The 23392-nt window shown below is 43.0% G+C and overlaps 1 protein-coding gene across 2 annotated transcripts in view; it reads left to right on the forward strand.

The window, feature by feature from the left end:
• The first annotated feature begins 2818 nt into the window (after positions 1-2818).
• Positions 2819-23392, forward strand: part of caln1 (calneuron 1) — a 53414-nt gene continuing 32840 nt past the window's right edge. The window contains exons 1-3 of one of the 2 annotated variants that reach the window (XM_046316332.1): positions 2819-3490; positions 17798-17922; positions 22207-22350. In XM_046316332.1, the coding sequence (XP_046172288.1) occupies positions 17805-17922; positions 22207-22350 (262 nt within the window). In that variant the 5' untranslated portion in view covers positions 2819-3490; positions 17798-17804. Of the gene's footprint in view, positions 3491-4575; positions 4989-17797; positions 17923-22206; positions 22351-23392 lie in introns of those variants that run through there. The other variant, XM_046316331.1, reaches the window with a different exon arrangement.

Genomic DNA, 23392 nt, shown 5'->3' on the forward strand with positions numbered 1-23392 from the left:
CTCAGAATCCATACATTTACTCTGTCCCTTGACACTATAGCTTCCTTCTCAGAATCCATACATTTACTCTGTCCCTTGATGCTATGACTAAACCCAATTGAAATGTCTTTGCAGGTAATCTTGGCTTTCACTGATTGGCCGAACAACCTATTTCAACAGGGTTAGCAGCAGACCTGATGATATGATGCAGCCTGCCTGGCACCATGTCCAATGGCCAATGTCTCATGGTGCCGTTTGATTGGCAGGAAGATCCTATGTTGTTACAGAGATGGTTTAGAGATGCCAACATATCTCAGCTGTTGTCAGGTGTTTTGGGCCAGATTTGATATTTCAAGTCCGCTAATCCACAGCTTCCATAGGCTCTAGATCCAGCCTCCTTCACATGATATGGGCTAACCTACTCAGCCACACCTGTTTTCAATCCCATGCATTACCTGTTGTGTATTTAACCCTCTGTTTCCCCTCATGTCTTTGTCAGAGATTGATTTGTTGTCAGTGTAGTGTGATTGTTTGTATAGGTGCGCGTCGGGTCTTCGTACCCATGTTTTGTTTGTTTGTACATTTATTGTTATGGAGCATACTCTTGGAACTTTATTAAAAGACTCCATATTTACACTCCATTTGACTCTCCTGCGCCTGACTTCCCTGCCACCTATTACACCTATGCATGACAGAATCTCTGACCAAAGACATGAGGGGAAACAGAGGGTTAAATACACAACAGGTAATGAATGGGATTGAAAACAGGTGTGTGGGAAGACAAGACAAAACCAATGGAAAATGAAAAAAGGATCAATGATGGCTAGAAGACCGGTGACGTCAAACGCCAAGCACCGCCCGAACAAGGAGAGGCAACGACTTCGGCAGAAGTCGTGACAGGTGCGTGACAGGTGCGGCTAAAGGCTATCAAAACTGGTCGCCTAGAGCGTTGGGGACAGAGAATAAGAGGAGCAGGTTTCTGGGCATGGTAGAATATATTCAGGGCATAATGCGCAGACAGGGGTATGATGGGGTGCGGGTACAGCGGAGGTAAGCCCAGGCACTGGGTGATGATGAGAGAGGTTGTATCTCTGGACATGCTGGTTGTAATGGGTGAGGTCACCGCATGTGTGGGAGGTGGGACAAAGGAGGTATCAGGGGTATAAAGAGTGGAACTAGGGGCTCCATTGTGAACTAAAACAATGATAACTAACCTGAGCAACAGTATACAAGGCACACACACACACAGTTCTCATGAGATGAGCCTTCTGAGGCAGCTGGTGTAGAGATTGAGCTTAGAGCTAACGGAAGGTGTGAGAAGTGTGGGGGATTCTCATTTGCACGCGCGCGCGCGTGTGTGTGTGAGAGAGAGAGAGGAAAAGGTTATAATGAGGAGTGAATTAGCAAAATCTTGAAAAGGAAAACAATCTCCACTCTACTTGAATATTATACTTAATTAGCTTTTGCTGTATGCTTAATTTGCCTTAATAATGAGCTGTCAATAGTTTCAGTTGCTTACTGCAAATATTCACACAGCACAGACAACACAGTAGCCAGAAAGGATTCACAATTCTATCTGGTATTTTGCCACATTTTGCCTGGATCCACATGGTCTCTGTAACACCTACAGTGATGAAAGACTGTAAGTTAAGGTATTCATGAAACTAATGATTGTGGATACAAAAACTTTGTGGGTGTTGAGAATTAGTTTTACAATTCCCCACTATAGCTTAACATTGCCATGTCCACAGCAGACTCATGAAGAGTCTTTCTCAGTCACACAGGAATGAACAATTATGTGGAACCTGAAGAGGATAGAGATGCTTTCTAATTTAACTGTCTAAATTACCATGAAATGAAAAATGTGATAAGTATGTCAAACTTAAAGCTGGCTGCCTCTATACTACAGGCCTCTCACAAGTTACAAATCAAAACTGACTTTTATTATGACATAAGCAACTTTTCTCTCCCAATCCAGTCACATGGGAATTAGCCGCACATTTAATGTAGTCTTTATTATGAAGCTACACGAAATCCCTGGGATATATTTTAATTAAATATTAATAGAAACCAACTTATTACTGATAGTGGGACCACTCAGCTATAGAGCCATAGGGAATGTGATGTTAACTGGGTACATTCTTTTTGATCAGGGGGTCTGTCTAACATTTTTAGACAGTTTTTAGGACAAAAAATATCATTATCTGGCAAGAAAAATGGGCCTTTGAGGGGGCCTCTAGGAAAAAAATTGGCCGTGAGTGGCATAACAGAAAATAATTGCCTGGTGTGTCAGAAATGCCAGAGACCATTTTTTGGTCCCAGTCTGCCCCTGTTAACCAGGGAGTAGTGCCTGTCTAGAGAATTTCTGGAGATGCGGTTCAGTTTAGTGGGGAAGATGAAAATCATTCTGTTGGTGACTGTGAAATCCATAGCAGTCTTTATTCATGCAGGTTATAATGTTACAACAGGAGTCTCTGGAATGTTAAATATACCGTGCATTTAATCTTCTGAAAATGAATAGCCTGAAAGTCTAAAACAGCCAAAGGGAAAATTAAACGAAGTATTGAAGAACATGCATGAGCTGGATTTAGGTGACCAATGACCATATCATATAAATTTACTCAAACGTATGGATGAGAATTGATAGGCTATGTTAGCCCTTTGTAAACTCAAAAGGGCGTAGGCTATGAATAATAAAAATAAAAAAAAAGAATAGTTAAGTTCCCTAATGGTTGCAGATGAGCCCACATTTCAATAAGGCGCGCAGATCTAACGGATGTGCAGTGCTAAACCAGAGTAATGACTCTCCGCTGGTCAGTCTGTCCTTGTTGAGCGCGGGCGACACATTGGTTAACAACAGCCTGTGGAAGAAGAAATTATGACTGAACCGTTTTTGCAAGGATAAGACCTGTTTTTCAGTAGAAAACCCTAGAATTGACACCGAAAGGTGGATTGGAGAGGCAAACAACCGTTAAACACCGAACTCTAAAGCGTCCTGAGAAATTGATTGTGTAGGAGCTTCGCCTTGAACGCCGCCGAAGGCTCTATCATCAATCTCTCCAGGCGTTTGGCACCAATAAATCTGGCAGCTATAGGACAGTTACACGAAACAAACGGCTTGGGTTACTTAGACAACATTTTCTGAGCGGCGAGAACCTATATCACTGTAGCATATGGATATGGTGTGGACGGATAGGGGCTGTGAAAATTGATGGGACTTGGTCCAAAAGTGCAACTGTTTGATTGCGCCGGTTGGAACTGGGGCAGTGAATGTTCCCAGTAAGCTACGCATGGACTTGTCAACAGAAAGACGATCAACCAACGCATCCTTTTGTTGTGGTAGAAAAATTGTTCCACATTGTAGCTTATTGCAACAATAAAAAAACAACCATCATTTATGAGAATTCAGGCGAGGTATTTAAACTGGATCCCAGTTCGTCTAATTAGGGGATCCTATCGACTACGGATTTGATTCATCGCTTTCAAAGACAACCCACTGCTCCCCTGAAAGGTACATCTGGAATTCAAGATAACATTTGAGTCATATTCAGTAACATTTGAACTTATCTGTACCCATTGGAAATAGCCTATTTCTGACTGCCTAAGTATTTACTGGTTCTTCTGCACCTGTTGTTATTTAATAGCCTACGTTCCTCTGTCTAGCATGATTGACAGAGGAACGTGCCGATCATTTTGAATGGATTGACAGTTTCGGTATGATGTTTGAATTTTCAAATCGCTTAAATGTGTGCTATATCTTTCAAATGTAATCGAATTTATCCTCTGAGTAGGCTTAACAGAACAGTCTTCATCAGACCATCATACTTACATTTTTCTATTGGTGTTATTATGATAGAGAATAGGCTTGATTCTAAAATCGATAAATATAACATTTATTTTGGTATTGTGGAGTAGATAAAGAAAAAAACTGTAGACTAATCACAGAACTGCATCATCATTTCGATATTGTAGTGCAGGCCTACCATGGTATGAATGTAAATACGAAAAGACCCAGCAAAATGCCATGACATTTCAGTGACTGGCAGAGATGAATAATTGATCCCAATGCATTTTGATTATCAGATCATTCCATGTCAACACTAACCCTCTATCATACTGATGATGAGTGTGTGGTTAACAATATACCAGAAATTATTCTGGATAGCTGTGTTGTTCTGGAGGTTTGAATTTCTATTTTCACACATCTCATTAGAACAGCGAGCTGAGTGTCCCCCCCCTCGGGGCTGTGAGGCGCTATGGGTGCTCCTCTACCGCTGAGTCTTCCGTGACGCCCGCTTTTTACGCGGGCTTATCATTGCATGTCACTTTTTAAATATATTTTTTTACACATGTCGCGCACCAGGTAGACTTTTGCAACATTTGTTGTCGCGACGCACTGTGAATACACTTAGCTAGGTATGAGCGGGAGCGCAGCCGCAGACTAAAGGCTATTGCAGTCATTGGGAGTCAGGACTCACTAATGAGTCTTCAACCTTGTTTCCACATGCGGAGGAATGTTTGCCTGAGTGTTTGAGTGAGTGAGTAAAAGAGAGAGAGAGAGGGGGAAATAGAGACAGAGAAAGATAATGGGAGAGGGTGAGAGAGTCAGTGAGTGGGGGAGTGAGTGAGTGAGTGAGTGAGAGAGAGCCACTATACTGCCTCTTCCACGGCTCATATATTATCAACGGATTTCCGGATACTGATGCTGCTGCTTTGGGAGAAGCCCAAATTCGTGAGGCAGCAGTCGGGCTCAGTTGTCCGGGGACAGGCAGCCTGCTGCTGCAGCTGTGTTTGGGACTAGGAGTCTGCCTGCAGAAACGTCTGATGGAAGTGACGGAGCAGGAGCCTCAGAGTCGGACAGAGGAACCTGTACCTGAGGTAGGAGGAGAAGGAGAGGGAGAGTTACCGGGTTCAGGAACCCCTACCCCCAGAGACATGATGGAGAGCCCGGTGAAGGAGCCTGTTGTGCTGCATCTGTACCCCACCACAGAGTATGGGGATCAGTATGGGTAAGCAACAGAACCGCAGGGACTGGGATCTCTAACAACCTTCTGCTCATATACACGTATAGCCTGTGTAGTGGACTGGGCTGGCAGTTAGGATGGCTGTGGGATTCGTATTCTAATTTTCGGAAGTATTACTTCCCTTGCCATGTGTGACCAGAATATATGTTTTTAAAAACATATTTTTCCTTTGTCACTTGACTATAACAGAGTTGTAATCAATATTGGTGGCATACTTTAACATCAGTTGTCTTCAATCATAGTTTAGTGTCTGTCCTTCTGTGGCTAATGTTTAATGGCATCATTGATGGGTTTTTAGAGTTCAGATTAAAACTGTAGAGCTCATAGCAGATGATTACTCAAAGAGGACGTTCCATTTCAGCAAGCCATGACACCCACCATCTCATATTGTTCTAAAGAAAATTATGTCGATAAAAAAACGATAACATAAGTATTCCGGAAACATTGTTTTGTTGAAATATAATTTGATCTCTGAGAAATTAAAGCTAATTGATTGCACCCAAATTGGCCATTTTTATTTATAGTATTCATATAATATTCAACAATTACAGTACCTAACATCAGATTTGGACCAAACTTTTTTCTAACAATGAGAAAGACATGAGGATCCAAAGAAATGGTCCAAAGTCACCCACTTCAATCCCACCCCATTATATAGTATCACATCTCTGTCTGACAAGTATTATGGAGCTGCGGCTCTGAGTATTGTTTTTTCATCCTATATAATGTATTTTCAGTGAATTTGGTGATTGTTTTTTGCTCTGTTCAGAGAAATTAGTCATTGAAGTTGGGTTTATGTCCCATTCAACATCCTGATGTTACAAATTCAGACCACTAGATGGTGATGTTTCTGCTATTAGGTGATTATTTTTTAAGGATGTTAAAGGGATCGTTCATCCAAATTACAAATGGACATATTACTTTTCTTACCCTGTAAGCCATCTATGGACCAGGTATGACAGCAACCAATGCTTTGGTTTAGTTTACCTGGCCACTGTTTCAAATGTAAGTTTAGCATGTGTTTAGCATTTGTGGTACACATCCAATGCAAGTCAATGGTACCTACAGTACCAGTCAAAAGTTTGGACACACCTACTCATTCCAGGGTTTTTATTTATTTTTTACTATTGTCTTCACTGTAGAATAACAGTTAAGACATCAAACCTATGAAATAACACATATGGAATCATGTAGTAACCAAAAAAGTGTTAAACAAATCCAAATACATTTTATATTGGAGATTCTTCATAGTAGCCACCCTTTGCCTTGTTGTCAGCTTTGCACACTCTTGGCATTCTCTCAACCAGCTTCACCTGGAATGCATTTCCAACCGTCTTGAAGGAGTTCCCACATAAGGTTGATCACTTAGTGGCTGCTTTTCACTCTGTGGTCCAACTCATCCCAAACCATCTTACTCTGGGCCCCCGAGTGGCGCAGCGGTCTATGGCACTGCATCTCAGTGATAGAGGCGTCACTACAGACACTGGTTCAGCGGTCTATGGCACTGCATCTCAGTGATAGAGGCGTCACTACAGACCCTGGTTCAGCGGTCTATGGCACTGCATCTCAGTGATAGAGGCGTCACTACAGACCCTGGTTCAGCGGTCTATGGCACTGCATCTCAGTGATAGAGGCGTCACTACAGACACTGGTTCAGCGGTCTATGGCACTGCATCTCAGTGATTGAGGCGTCACTACAGACCCTGGTTCAGCGGTCTATGGCACTGCATCTCAGTGATTGAGGCGTCACTACAGACACTGGTTCAGCGGTCTATGGCACTGCATCTCAGTGATTGAGGCGTCACTACAGACCCTGGTTCAGCGGTCTATGGCACTGCATCTCAGTGATTGAGGCGTCACTACAGACCCTGGTTCAGCGGTCTATGGCACTGCATCTCAGTGATTGAGGCGTCACTACAGACCCTGGTTCAGCGGTCTATGGCACTGCATCTCAGTGATTGAGGCGTCACTACAGACATCCGTGGGTGGCTTCAGACCATTTCTTTGGATCCTCATGTCTAACTCACTGTTAGAAAAAAGGGGTTTCCAAATCCGATGTTAAATACTATATTTATTGAATATTATATAAATCATCTAAATTAAAATTGGCAGTTTGACTGCAATCAATTAGCTTAATGTGTCAGAGATCAAATTATTTATCAACAAAATAATGTTGCAGGAATGCTAATCTTTTCTAGTTCTAACGATATATACGATTTCAGAACAATTTGAGATGGTGAGTGTTGAAATCCTATTTTCTAGTGCTTTTTGAGGTGGAACGACCCAACCAGACTACACTTCACATACGGTGTCATGAGGAAATATATCATGTCATTGTGCCATTTAGACTTGTCCACTGGAGGAAATGCAGCAGAGGTGCTACTGTTGTCACCCCGCTGCACCTTACCTTCAGTAGTTGGCTAAAGGCGTTCTACTGTATACTGTATTTATTTACACCAGACTAGTCATGGTGAAGGAGGCATCATGTTGGTTCTAGGTTTAGTTACTCTGTTAATCATACATTCTGATGCCTAGTCATCATACCCCTATACATGTCAACCTCTATCACTCCAGTATTGTATTGGAACTGACCCTGTATCTAGCTTCTTACTTTCTTATGTTCTTATTTTTATTTCTTGTGTGTTTTTGTTCTACCTTATGTTATTTTTAGTGCTGCATTGATATTAATTACTGCATTTTGGGTTTGGAGCTTGCAAGAAAGACATTTCACTATACTTGTGCACATTACATTAAAACTTGAAGCTTAGTTTAGTTTAGTTTATTTTATTTTTACAGGGACAGTGCACATTAATCAACGTTTCAGTAAAAGTGCCGGTTTTAGCCAGCCGGCTAATTTTCAACCGCAGTCCCTGGGCAGGTTATTAAAAACAATTACAATATAGACAATAGCACCATAGACATAGCAACATAGCAACATAGGACAAGCAAGACATAGCATACAGACAGAGCAACATAGAACAAAAAGCAGCAAGACAAAATTCATAAAAGCAACAAAGTGTTTCCATACCTCACAAGCTACAGACAACATGGAAAGTGGCAGCACACAGCTAGGGACCATGTTCACAAATCTGATTGACCTTTAGCCAAGTCTTCAAGCATTTTGTGAAAGTGTGATATGTGGTGCAGTTATGTGTGTCTGATGGCAGTGTATTCCAGACATGGGAAGCTCTCACAGAGAATGCAGATTTACTAAAGGTGCTTTTCCTTAGGGGAACTATACAGTCACCTCTCATGGCAGACCTTGTGGATCTGCTGCCATATGTCTGGGTTTTCTGTTTAACAAAAATATTGAGTGGAGGGTTGACATGGCTCATCAATAAAGACTGCTGAAGGACTGAATTGTGTCGTCAAGTATGGACAAGTTATGACCTTAGATTACTTATCAGGCATGGCCACATTGACCAGTGTCAAGCCACAACCTTAATGTAAAGCTTCAGCTCTCATTGATACCTCATCTATCATTGCTTACTGTACAGTATGTGTAGGATCGATCAACAAAAACATAATATTTTGGGGGGGCTATTTAAACTGTATACACACCAGTCAAGGGTTGTCATAACTAGAGATGTTTTAAAGCAGTGTGCTGAGGGTTTGTCTTTTGAGCTCTCATGAGCAGAAGGAACTATCAATATAAACTACATGATGAATATTCAGCACCATACGTCTTTAACTATATAACAGTTACGACCTTGGCTATAGGCTATCTTGCATTGTGCTGTACAGCTGTTGCTGCACTGTAACTTACAGTACAGTATGTGAGAATCAACTTAAGTTGGATCATATTTGACACATGAAATGCATCTTTCAGAAGTTTGTTGGGAATTTTGTTTAGTTTGACCCTATGATCATTTTGTGTTGGTCTGATCCAATTCAGAGTATTCTCAACATCATACCATACCATGTCCAACTCCATCATACAATTGACTTTGTGTGTGTGCGTGCTGTGGGTTTGGAAGTGAGGAATGGCCATCGGGTATCCCTGGGCATCACACAGAAGGCTAATGCATAACATTGTTGCTGCCTGTAGTAAGGCTGGAGTTTGAATAGTCATGCCTTCCCAAAGGACAGGGCAGGTCACACACACAAACACAGTTGGGGTCTTCACTGACACAGCAGGTTGATTGGTCATGCCTTGCTCCCCTCTATATGTCTCAAGACATTAGTGCGGTTTTGGGAGATGTAACAGGTTGATTAGTCATGAATAGCCTCTGGACACAGGCACCAACCTAAATGAGACAACAGGTTAATTAGTTATGCTTTCCAGCACTCCCTTAGGTCTGAGGTTAGGTCCCCCTGTAGGTGGCAGGCTAGTGGTCACACCTTTCCTCCCCCTCTCTCCTCCAGAACATATGCATATGCATAGCCTTCTGATCCACTCCTTGAGGGCAAGCCAGAATATACAGTATAATTTGTGGTCTAGTGAATCCGTGGGCCCTGATGCATAATATTCCAATCTGGAGGAATGTAGCTTCTCGCTCTCTCTGTCTCTCACAGGTTGGTTTCAAAGCACGCCATTAGTAATGAGTTTGCCATTAGTAATGGGTATATGACAAATAACAAATTGTTATATACAGTACACTGTCAGACCACCTCTGCTTTCTCTATTGTACGCCTATATAGTAAATAATGGGGTAACATTATGCATTTGAATCATAAACAAATAAAATAAGAAGTGGGTTTTATTGCCACTTCTGGTCGATCTACTGCAGTGTCTGCAGCACATCTGTGTGTGTGTGTGTGTGCGTGTGTGTGTGTGTGTGTGTGTGTGTGTGTGTGTGTGTGTGTGTGTGTGTGTGTGTGTGTGTGTGTGTGTGTGTGTGTGTGTGTGTGTGTGTGTGTGTGTGTGTGTGTGTGTGTGTGTGTGTGTGTGTGTGTGTGTGTGTGTGTGTGTGTGTGTGTGTGTGTGTGCGTGTACGAGCGAGTACACTGTTTCCCACTTATGTTTGTTCAACACTGTCCTGCTGTTAGAACAATGCATACAATACAGTAGCGGATGGTTTAGTTGGCCCAACACTACGCTGTCTCTCTGGACTCATACACACATCTTGTTTCAGTTACATGTAGTTCTGTTTTATCCATGGTCATTTTATCCATGGTCATAGATTTACTAACCTATACTCTCACTTGCCAGACTCACAGTGCTACACCCGCAGAGATATAGGGGCTGTGGGAAGAGACTCACTAACCTACCCCTGGGTCTGGAGGAGACCCCAAAAGTAGGAAGGACCTCTCTAGTTATCCTCTCCCTGCTCTGTATTCTACTCCATGTCTGCTGCAATGCTCTGGGTTACACAAGCCTTTTAAACAGAGTAGCTCTTAAAGTGTCAGAAACGTGAGACAAATCCTAATGTATAGTAGGACCATAGAGTTACAATATACTGTATATAAACACCAAAGTGAACTAATTATATTTCTTTGCACAAGGGGATGCCATTGATTGATATTAAATACCCAAGATAAATTGAAACTAGCACCCAATGTGGCCCTACGATAAGTAAAACATTTCAATAATTGTATGAATACTGTTCATATGGGGTGCATCAATATTTCAGAGATCAGAGCGCAGTAGTATGTTACATTCACAGAGAAATAATGCCACAAGACAAATGAGTTAGCCTAGTTATAGAATTACGGGAAAATAGACAAGACTTTATTAGCAGTGACAAAGTACTGTTTTTTATTCTTTGATTGTTCCAATTCGCTTTCTTTGATTCTTAATGAATCAATCTTAAAATCTCACAAAAAGTGATCTCTTGGACGGTAGCAATCAATGGTACACTCACTTTCCCGTTTACTGACAAACTGTCGCAGGTCAAGTTTTCTCCCTTGAGTGTACTATTTGAGGTTTCCACTGGAGAGCACCCTTGGGTTACTTCTAGTATCCAGGTGACCCTGATTGAGGTTATTGGGGTCACCCTCTGGATGACTATTTAGGTTCCTCTGTGGACTGGGCCAGTTTCTCAGGTCTCATGTTTGTTCAGTGTTCTCGTGTGCCCTTGCTTTGTTGCTTTGCTAAGAAGACCTTAAGTAAATATTCTGGATTAGCCCTCACCTCTGCCTGCTGTGTTTCTCTGTGCCTGCGTCTGAGTTCATACTAGCACTAATGTCACAGTAGACCTGAGCCTCAATGGACCCAGCAGAGATTTCTCTGTCGTCCGAGGGACATTCCGAGCTCCACCACTTACGGTCTGCTCTCACTCACCATGGAACAGTGATTGGTCGCCATGAGGCACGACTGAAGACATTGTCGGAGGATTTAGGAACTCTTGTGTTCACTCTACAGAGACAGACAGGAGCAACTGTTGCTGAACCTGTGGTGGTTTCTAACCCTCCACTTCCTACCAACTTATCGTCTCCCTCCCCTCGGGAGCCTCATCTCCCAGCCCGGAGCTCTATGAGGGGCAATCTGGGAGGTGTCATGGGTTCCTGCTCCAGTGTTCGCTGGCCTTTGAGCTGTAAGCATCAACGTTTCCCATTGAGCGTTCCAGAGTGGCATATGTCATCTCCTTGCTCTCAAGACGGGCTCTGGCCTCGGCCACAGCCATCTGGGAGCAGCAATCAGACATTTGTTTCAATTGGCAAAGCTTCACTCAGGAGATGAGGAGGGTTTTTGATCACCCCATCAGTGGTAGGACTGCCGCTCAAACACTCGTTGCACTTTGGCCGGGCAGCCGGAGCGGAGCTGACTACGCCATTGACTTTCGGAATGCTCGCCGCTGAGAGCGGTTGGAATATAGAGGCACTTCACTCAGTCTTTCTGAACGGACTCAGCGAGGTTCTCAAGGACGAACTTGCTTCCCGGGACAACCCTGACACTCTGGAGGAGCTTATCGTTCTGGCCATCCGGATTGACAACCGGTTTCGGGAACGTCGTCATGATAGGACGGACAGGTTCCGAGTTGGTTCCAGTGTTTCGTGCCCCGCTAAGGGAGTCGATTCTTCATTTGTTCCACTGCCGTATGCTGGGCCTGCTTGTCCTGTACCTCGCCAAGGTTCTCAATTCGGCTATGGTTCTCCTTCAAATCCTTCAGAGGAGCCGATGCAATAGGGAGGCACCAGACAGTCAGATACAGTCTCCTGCGGCCGATACGGTACGCACCTTGCTTCCGGCCAACCTGTGTTGGGACAATGAACAGTTGGACATTCCTGCTTTCATAGACTCTGGGGATACTGACTGCTTTCTGGATCGCACATTAGCTAACCAACAGAGGCTGCCACTCACTGAGCTGTACACTCCGTTGTCGGTCACTGCGCTGGATGGTCAACAACCTAGGGTCTGGGAAGGTGAAGCAACACACCATGCCTATTCAGCTACGAGTTCTGGATGACCATGTGGAGCTTATCCAGTTACATCTGGTGGACTCTCCTGAACTTCCCCTGGTTCTTGGACATCCGTGGCTTTCCACCCATAATCCTCAAATTGACTGGCCTTCGGGAAGAGTTCTGGGATGGAATCCGTCATGCCAGTTCACTCTCTCCACACTTTTCCGGTCCTGCTCGTCTGTAGACTTCCGATCCTCCTGTTCCTCTGGCTGGGTTTGACAAGCCGGACCTTTCCCGCGTACCTCGGGATTACTGCGATTTGGGTCAGGTCCTCAGTAAACAAAGGGCCAGCAAACTACCTCCTCACAGGCCCTACGATTGTGCCATCGACCTCCTGTCTGGTACCACTCCTCTGAGAGGAGGGCTGTGTTCTCTCTTAGATCCAGATACTGCAGCCATGAACAGTTACATTGAGGAGGCGCTGGTGGCTGATGTTATTCGGCCATCCAGTTCACGTGCAGGAGCGGGTTTTTTCTTTGTTGGGAAGAAGAATGGGGGATTACGTCCCTGTATCGATTTCCAGGGTTGAAGTAACATTACCATCAAGAACCGTTACTCCCTTCCTCTTATGTCATCAGCTTTTGAGAGACTCCAGGGAGCTATGGTTTTCTCTAAATTGGATTTACGGAATGCGCACAATATGATGCGCATCAGACAGGGAGATGAGTGGAAGACAGCGTTCAACACTCCTAATGGACATTATGAGTAAAGGTTCATGCCATTTGGATTTACTAATGTTCCAGCCGTTTTCCAGGCCCTGGTTAATGATGTGTGCAACTGCGCAACCTCCTTCACCAATTAGTTTTTGTGATGCATCTCGGAATCCTGAAATTAGTTCGCCAAAAGTTGGAGAGTGGTTGCAAGTCAAAGCATGACAAATATCCCTCTATTGAGAGTGGTGGTTGGCGGAGTGTTCAGTTGAAAATGTGTACACTACCTTACCCGTTGGCCTATGAGATTTAAATATATTTTTCTATATCACACATAGCCTCTTTCTTTCTTTCAACTCCTCATTCGAACGAAGTGCAAAAATCACTGGAGCTGGAGGCTCATATCTCCCTCACTAACTTTAAGCATCAGCTGTCAGAGCAGCTCACAGATCACTGCACCTGTACATAGCCCATCTGTAAATAGCCCATCCAACTACCTCATCCCCATATTGTTTTTTTGTTTTGTTTTATTATGCTCCTTTGCACCCCAGTATCTACTTGAACATTCATCTTCTGCATATCTATCACTCCAGTGTTTTTTTGCTAAATTGTAATTACTTTGCAGCCTATGTATTACCTCCCTAATCTTACCTAATTTGCACACACTATATATAGACGTTTTCCTATTGTGTTATTGACTGTACGTTTGTTTATTCCATGTGTAACTCTGTGTTGTTGTTTGTGTTGTACTGCTTTGCTTTATCTTGGCCAGGTCGCAGTTGTAAATGAGAACTTGTTCTCAACTGGCCTACTTGGTTCAAGAGGCATCCACCCATTGGCAGCGATTACAGCCTTGAGTATTCTTGGGCATGACGCTACAAGCTTGCCACACCTGTATTTTGGGAGTTTCTCTCTCTTTCTCTCATGTGCTTTTTACTGAGGAGCGGCGACCGCCTGTCCACTCTACCATAAAGGCCTGATTGGTGGAGTGCTGCATAGATGGTTGTCCTTTTGGGTGGATCGCCTATCTCCACAGAGGAACTCTGGAGCTCTGCCATAGTGACCATCGTGTTCTTGGTCACCTCCTTGACCAAGGCCCTTCTCTCCCGATTGCTGATTTTGGACAGACGGCCAGCTCTAGGAAGAGTCTTGGTGGTTCCAAACGTCTTTGATTTAAGAATGATGGAGGCCACTGTGATTTTGGGGACCTTCAATGCTGCTGAAATGTTTTGGTACCTTCCCCAGATCTGTGCATCGACACAATCCTGTCTCGGAGCTCTACGGACAATTCCTTCCACCTCATGACTTGGTTTTTGCTCTGACATGCACTGTCAACTGTGAGACCTTATATAGACAGGTGTGTGCCTTTCCAAATCATGTCCAATCAATGAATTTACCACAGGTGGTCTCCAATCAAGTTGTAGAAGCATCTCAAGGATGAACAATGGAAACACGATGCACCTGAGCTCAATTTTGCGTCGAATAGCAAAGGGTCTGAATACTTTTGTGAATAAGGTCTCTAAACCTTTTGAAATGTTCTAAAAACCTGTTTTACGCTTTGTCATTGCAGGGTATTGTGTATAGATTGATGAGGAGAAAATATAATTTAATACATTTTTTAATAGGTCTGTAACGTTATAAAATGGGAAAAAAAGGAAGAGGCCTGAATACTTTCCGAATGCACTGTATGTAGATTTTTGTAAATATATATTATTTAAAAAAAATATTATTAAATATGTTTTCCTTATTTATTATTTTCCCCTAACCCTACCACCCCTCCCCTAATTGGTGTAAACTAATGGACAACAACACTTAGGCTTCTACTTCCAGCTTATACATTCTACAGTATATACATTTTTATCTGTGAAAACCCTCCAGTTTTGATTTGTAATTGCCATATACACTACATGACCAAGTATGTGGACACCTTGTAGTCAAACATCTCATAAAAATGTATGGGCATTAATATGGACTTGGTCCCCCCTTTGATGCTACTGTATAACAGCCTCCACTCTTCTGGGAAGGTTTTCCACTAGATGTTGGAACATTGCTGCAGGGACTTGCTTCCATTCAGCCACAAGAGCATTAGTGAGGTCAGGCACCGATGTTGGGCGATTAGGTCTGGCTCATAGTCGGCGTTCCAATTAATCTCAAAGGTTTTTGATGGGGTTAAGGTCAGGGCTCTGTGCAGGCCAGTAAAGTTCTTCCACACAGATCTCGACAAACCATTTCTGTATGGACCTTGCTTTGTGCACAATGGCATTGTCATGTTGAAACAGAAAAGGGTCTTCCCCAACTTTTGCCACAGAATCGTCAAGAATGTAATTGTATGCTGTAGCGTTAAGATTTTCCTTCAACGGAACTAAGGGGCCTAGCCCAAACCATGAAAAACAGCCCCAGACCCATTCCTTCTCCACCAAACTCTACGTTTGGCACTATTCATTGTAGCATTCTCCTGGCATCCGCCAAACCCAGATTCGTCCCTCTGACTGCCAGATGGTAAAGCGTGATTCATCACTCCAGAGAATGTGTTTCCATTGCCCCAGAGTCCAATGGTGGCGAGCTTTACACCACTCCATTCGACACTTGGCATTCAATATGGTGTTCTTAGGCTTGTATGGAACTGCTCGACCATGGAAACCCCTTGTCCTGAAAATGCTTCCAGAGGCAGTTTGGAACTCAGTAGTGAGTGTTGCAACCGAGGATAGACGATTTTTACGCTCTATGTGCTTCAACACCATGCGTTCCGTTCTGAAAGATTGTGTAGCCTACCACTTCACGGCTGAGCCATTGTTGCTCCTAGACGTTTCCACTTCACAATAACAGCACTTACAGTGTACCGGGGCAGATATATTCTATTGCAAATGCTTGTCTATGGAGATTGCATGGCTTTGTGATTTTTTTTTTACACCTGTCAGCAATGGGTGTGGCTGAAGTAGCCAAATCCACTCATTTGAAGACGTGTCCACATACTTACTTCAGCAAGACAAAGGAGCTTATCGTGAACTACAGGAAATGGAGGGCCGAGCACTCCCCCATCCATATCGATGGTGCTGTAGTGGAGCGGGTCGAGAGCTTCAAGGTCTTAGGTGACCACATTACTAAGGAATTATCAGAGTCCACACACACCGACACAGTCATGAAGAAGGCACAACAAGCCACTCAGGAGGCTTAAAAACATTTGGCATGGTCCCTCAAAATACTCAGAACATTCTACAGCTGCATCATTGAGAAGATCTTGACTGGCTGCATCACCGCTTGGTATGGCAACTGCTTGGGATTAGAATGCAAAGCGTTACAGAGGGTAGTGCGTACGACCCAGTATTTCACAGGGGCCAAGCTCCCTGCCATCTAGGAACTCTATGCCAGGCGGTGTCAGAGGAAGGCCCTGAAACCAAAAGGACCCTGAACAGCTTATACCTCAAGCCATAAAACTGCTATATAGTTAGTTAAATATACTGAACAAAACTATAAACGCACATGTAAAGTGTTGGTTCCATGTTTCACGAGCTGAAATAAAAGATCCCCGAAAGTTTTCATACACACAAAAAGCTTATTTCTCTAAAATGTTGTGCACACATTTTTTACATCCTTGAGCATTTCTCTTTTGCAAAGATAATCCATCCACCTGACAGTTGTAGCGTAACAAGAAGCTGATTAAACAGCATAATCATTACACAGGTGCACCTTTTGCTGGGGACAATAAAAGGCCACACTAATATGTGCAGTTTTGTCATACACCACAATGCCACAGATGTCTCAAGTTTTGAGGGAGCGTTCAATTGTCAGTACGTCCAACCGGCCTCACAATCTCAGACCATGTATAGGGCGTTGTATGGACGAGAGGTTTGCTGATGTCAACATTGTGAACAGAGTGCTCCATCGTGGCATTGGAGTTATGGTATGAGCAGGCATAAGCTACGGACTACGAATACAATTGCAATTTATCTATGGCAATTTGAATGCACAGAGATACCGTGACAAACACGTTGTCGTGCCATTCTTCCGTCGCCATCAACTCACGTTTCAGCATGATCTCTATGTCACAAGGATCTGTACACAAATAATGGAAGCTGAAAATGTCCCTGTTCTTCCATGGCCTGCGTACTCACCAGACATGTGACCCGTTGAGCATGTTTGGTATGCTCTGGATGATGTATGACAGCTTGTTCCAGTTCCCAACAATATCCAGCAACTTCGCACAGCCATTGAAGAAAAGTGGGACAACATTCCACAGGCCGCAATCAACAGCCTGATCAACTATATGCGAAGGAGATGTGTCGCGCTGCATGAGGCAAATGGTGGTCACACCAGGTACTGACTGGTTTTCTGATCCACACCCCTACTTTTTTTTAAGGTGTCTGTGACCAACAGATGCATATCTGTATCCACAGTCGTGAAATCCATAGATTAGGAACTGTAACTCAATAAAATCTTTGAAATCTGCATTGACCCTTTTTTGCACTTACTCTTTTGACTCATCACATACACTGCTGCTTCTGTCAATTATCTATCCTGTTACCTAGTCACTTTATCCCTACCTATATGTACATATCTATCTCAGTTACCCAGGTTACCGTTACTCTTTCTGTATTTATTCCTCGTGTTATTATTTTTCTATTATCTATTTTTCTCTCTGCATTGTTGGGAGGGGCCCGTAAGTAAGCATTTCACTGTTAGTCTACACCTGTTGTTTAATGAAGCATGTGACACATAACATTAGATTAATCTCGCTCTCTCTCATGTTCTGATCTAACTGTTCTTAAACTAATCCCCCCACCCTTTTTCTCTCTCTCTCAGGGACAAGATGCCGTTCCACCATGTGACGGCAGGGCTGCTGTACAAGGGGAACTATCTGAGTCACTCTCTGTCTGAGGACAACGACTGTGACCAGCTGGCCAGCATCTCTGAGGAGGAGCTAAACGGTGAGTCCCCTCAGGGCTTGGGCTGGTATTACTGAGGCTAGGTTGGTTTGGGCTTGGTTGGGTTATGTTGGGTTGGGTTGGGCTTGGTTGGGTTATGTTGGGTTGGGTTGGGCTTGGGGTTAGTTGGTTTGGGTGAGAGGGGATAGAGATTAGGACTGGGACTGTGGATTTGGCTGGTGAGGGGCATAGAGGGACTTTGAGGAAGGCTGGGGTTTGGGTGTTTGATACGGGCAGTATAAACAGTAGGCTAGATAGAGAGAGTAATGGGATAAGTAGTAAGACAGTATTCTGAGCCTAAACACAGTTTTGACATGAATCAGTGAGGTTGGACCATTCAAAACACCAGTTGCTCCTGTTGCTGGAGCCAACAAACCGTTGTCTTTATAAACTATGAACCTTCTTAAATATGACTACATTTTCCTAACATCACTTATCACACCACTAGAATTCGATTCATGGGCTTTTGCCCTCTCTGTTTTTGACATTAATTAGAGGCAGTAGCCGAGTCTGTGTTTATGAGTCTGTGTTTATGAGTCTGTGTTTATGAGTCTGTATTTATGAGTCTGTATTTATGAGTCTGTATTTATGAGTCTGTGTTTATGAGTCTGTGTTTATGAGTCTGTGTTTATGAGTCTGTGTTTATGAGTCTGTGTTTATGAGTCTGTGTTTATGAGTCTGTGTTTATGAGTCTGTGTTTATGAGTCTGTGTTTATGAGTCTGTGTTTATGAGTCTGTGTTTATGAGTCTGTATTTATGAGTCTGTATTTATGAGTCTGTATTTATGAGTCTGTGTTTATGAGTCTGTGTTTATGAGTCTGTGTTTATGAGTCTGTGTTTATGAGTCTGTGTTTATGAGTCTGTGTTTATGAGTCTGTGTTTATGAGTCTGTGTTTATGAGTCTGTGTTTGTGAGTCTGTGTTTGTGAGTCTGTGTTTGTGAGTCTGTGTTTATGAGTCTGTGTTTGTCTTGTGTGTGTTCTGTAGGTCGTTCTGAGACTAATCACTCCACTGGCCAGGCCGGAGGTGGAGCCCAGCCCAGGCCTGATCGATATTATTATTATTAACATCATCACAGTGCTCATAATGAACTACACTAGACGCTTCAACCACAAATACTGTAATAATCCAATGATGTCACATGAAAGGAAACTTCCTCCCTAAAACTATCTTTTGGCATTTGTTTCAGTAGTCTATTGTTGACTTTCAAAATACAGAAATCATCACCTTATGATGCATTTTGCATGATGCAAAATGTATCATACAATGATGATTTCTGTATTTTGAAAGTTTTCCTTTAAGGTGTCTATGGCAAATTGGATGTAGAGTGCACCGTAAATGGCTAATAGCCACCTACTCTGTCAAAGTCAGAGTGGTGTTATTATGCTACAGCAATATTGGCAGTTTGCACTGCATGGCTTTCTCTAGTTTGATTTGTTAAGTTGTTTGGGGACAGCGGTAATGTATTGGGTAAATGTAATGAATTGGGTAATGTATATAGTTCTTATTGGGAGGTCCTCATAAGGTCAATCAATGTAATGGACAAATACGCATATACTGCACCTCTGTCAGCAGAAATAAAGACAAAGTTATTGATCATATATACACACTACACTACAGTAATGATTAGCAATCATCTCCTTGGCCTATTAGTTTATCCATAATAGCTTACACAAAGCTACCATTTAGCATGCTCACCATTTCCACCATGGGGATATTTACTGAGGCAATTTGGTGTTCCTACCTGTAAGTGTCTTTATCTATGGCCATTAACGTGATACAGTGTAACTGCACTGAGGTGAACTATCTGACTCACCACGTACAGCACGTTGTCGTCAGTCCGCTTTAGTACAGCTACACATTGTTAAACTCTCAGCCTGTTGGAGAGGGGATGTGGTTTCCCTTTGTGTCTTGTTCTGTGTGATGTGGACTGTTTGATTTGTGTGTGGTTGGTATGTGTGTGTGTGTAGTGCTCTGAGCGCTGCAGCGTGTAGAATAGGTGATGGTCTGGGTAGAGATCTTTGTGTACCAGGTAGTCTTGCCTCTGTCGATCTGTGCTGCTACTGCTTCTGCTGCTGTCTCTGAAAGGTCAGGCAAGATGTGTGTATGAGATTATCATTTACAGAGACATACAGCACCGACAGCACTAACTTTCTACCTTCACATAGCAAATAGAACACATTATAAACACGGGAAAAGTAGAGATAAGTAGTGTTTAGTAGGGAGAAAATGTTTTCAATCCAGGAGATACTACTTGAAGTTGTCCAATTAGAACAAATATTGAAGTTTTACATTGTAAAAAGTTTTATTACGGTGTGCCCTACTGAACATGAGTGTGCTGATGCACTCGGCCTAGATTGCAAAGCAGGGTGCTGTTGAAGTGGCTCTAAAGTACTTTTCTACTCTGATTTATTTCTCTGTCTGAAATGTTCCTTAGGTATTCCTGTTCCTTTGGTAGTGTTTTGTCATCAATTCTTTGTCATCGTTCTCCGCGGTAAAGCTTTGGTTTTTCAGAGCATCAGAAGAGGGCCCTAATGGATATGGGAGCAGGGGTGCGTGAAATAGCAAAATAGCAGAAAAGATCTGTATGAATATATGACACGTGGTCTGAATGTTGTTGTTGTGTTCAAATGGGCCCGAGTCCTCAGACACAGGAACCTACTTTACAAAGGCCTGAGTCACTCACTCTGCTCCTCCTGGTGGGTTTATTCATGAGACGCTCATTTCAGTGTACCAAAATAAATCCATACACCTTTATTGTGCTTGTTGTTCTCTGTTTGTTGTGTTATGCTGTGTGTGTGTCTGTGTGTGTTCTCTAAAACAAGCGTCTGGTTGGAACTAGCTTTTGTATTGCGTTATGAAGGAAAATGGCTAAGTGTGTTTGCTCGGGCCAGAAGCCTTGGGAAGCAGGGAATAACAAAATACTGTTCAGAGGCTGGTAGAATGACTAACCTGAGCCCTCAGTAACATCTGAGTGCTTTTAATGACCCAAAATAGAGTTTCTCATTTTACAAGGTGATTTAAATACAGAGAAAAACCATGACATTTACACACCATTGTCCTCCTTGCAGCTCAGAGCACCAAATCACTCCTACTCCCCTAACTGGCTATGAAGGAATGACAGCTTCTCAGTAGATGATTGACAGATGATTGACCAAGGATAGGCTAAATATTGGCAGCATGGGCAGGTCACCTCTAGGATGAAACTTTACTTCATGCTTGGGTTATCTTTGGACTACAATAAGTGTAAGTTAACCTGTAGTTTGCTCTTTCTCATGGTTTCAGCCAAGAACTCTACCACCACTATGTTTTGTTCATCGCATGGTCTTTTCAAGACTGGACCCGTCATATTCATGTTCTTGTTGGCACGTGTTCTCAAAAAGTGTATGACATTGCATCCCATATCTGGAACACGTTTGGACTTGATTCATGTTTGAGTTAGACTGGGTCTTGGGTGACCCTCTCTTTCTCACCCTGGTCCTGGTGAGTTAAAGCCATGTATTCCAGTAGTATCCATCCTCAAATTATCCAGTATTCAGTAGTGTGCTGAAGCATACCATGCAAACATAGTGTTCTTTAGAGATCTGAAATTCTACCTTTAATTAAAAATACCCATGGCTGCCTTTCTCTCTTCCCCCTCTCTCTCTCTATCCCTCTCTCTCTTTCTCTCTCTGTCTCTCTCTCTAGTTCTCTCTCTCTATCCCTCTCTCTCTTTCTCTCTCTGTCTCTCTCTCTAGTTCTCTCTCTCTATCCCTCTCTCTCTCTCATTCTCTCTCTGTCTCTCTCTCTAGTTCTCTCTCTCTATCCCTCTCTCTCTCTTTCTCTCTCTGTCTCTCTCTCTAGTTCTCTCTCTCTATCCCTCTCTCTCTTTCTCTCTCTGTCTCTCTCTCTAGTTCTCTCTCTCTATCCCTCTCTCTCTTTCTCTCTCTGTCTCTCTCTCTAGTTCTCTCTCTCTCCGTCTCTTTCTTCCTGCTTACTGCCTCCCAGTCTCCGTAGACACACTAATAAAATATGAATTCATAAAAGCATAGCGGAGCCTGCTGACTTTTAGGCTCAGCGTTAACGGGTATGTTAAAAACTGAAGGTAAGGAGTAACACAGACACAGTACAGTGGCTTGTCATACACACAGGGCAAGCTTATTTGACACCACCATAAAAGTTGCCTACCCGGTTATTGCAGATGTCATTTGCATTGTTCTTGAGCTAAGGCACAGAGCTAAAAGAATCCCTAACCATGATGGATGCTCCCTCTCCTCTCCCTTCTCCTTATGTGTGTTTGTGTTGACAGAGATCCGGGAGGCATTCAGGGTGTTGGACCGGGATGGGAACGGGTTCATCTCCAAGCAGGAGCTGGGCATGGCCATGAGGTCTCTGGGATACATGCCCAGTGAGGTGGAGCTGGCCATCATCATGCAGAGACTAGACATGGATGGTGAGTCACATTCAGTATACATTTCACAAATTTATAGTACACAGACACATGCAGTTGCACGTGTAACAGAAGGTCCTATGTTCGAGTCCAGTGAGAGACAGGAATGGGAGCTGTTACTCGCACACACACATATTTAAACATAAACAGATCCCTTCCTTCCTGTTTTCACACCATGATCACGCACACACAAAGACAGGGACAGGGTCATAGACACACTATCAGACACACACATATACATAAATAGATCCCGTTCTTCCTTTTTTACACATTCATACACATGGGCCTACCTATGATTACATAATCACAAGCATAATCAATACATTTACATGAGTACTCATTCACCATTATGCACACACATTTTCATGTACATGCAGTACATTATATGCACACAGAAATGTGCACTCCTTCGCACCCTACATTCAAATCATGACTTTTACACTTTAAATAAGCATGAAGGATCCTACTATCCAAACACACACCGGAGGAGCATTTAACACATCCTATAGTCCCACTGTAGCAATATCTATCTCTAAGCTGTAGATGTGTAACGTGTTGGCTGTGGTCCCTTGCTCCATTTCATCGTAATACACCGTATTGCACATATTTATGCTAACACATTCACGCACAAACGCGCACGCACCATGCGCGCACACACACAACACATGTGATTACAGTAGGTCACACAGGGTGCCTGTGGTTTCTGTACTGAAGCCAGTCCCTACCTGACAGAGATCTACAGTGCCTTCAGAAAGTATTCAGACCCATTGACTTTATCCACATTTTGTTACATTACAGCCTTATTTTAAAATGGATTTAATAAAAAAAATCCTCAGCAATCAACATAAAATACCACATAATGACAAAGCAAAAACAGGTTTTTAGACATTTTTGCTAATGTATTAAAAACAAAAACAGAAATACCTTATTTATAGAAGTTTTCAGACCCTTTGCTACAAAACTCAAAATGGAGCTCAGGTGCATCCTGTATCCATTTATCATCCTTGATGTTTCTACAACTTGATTGGAGTCCACCTGTGGTAAA

The sequence above is a fragment of the Oncorhynchus gorbuscha genome, linkage group LG19 (assembly GCF_021184085.1).
Source record: "Oncorhynchus gorbuscha isolate QuinsamMale2020 ecotype Even-year linkage group LG19, OgorEven_v1.0, whole genome shotgun sequence".
Taxonomy (NCBI): Eukaryota; Metazoa; Chordata; class Actinopteri; order Salmoniformes; family Salmonidae; genus Oncorhynchus; species Oncorhynchus gorbuscha.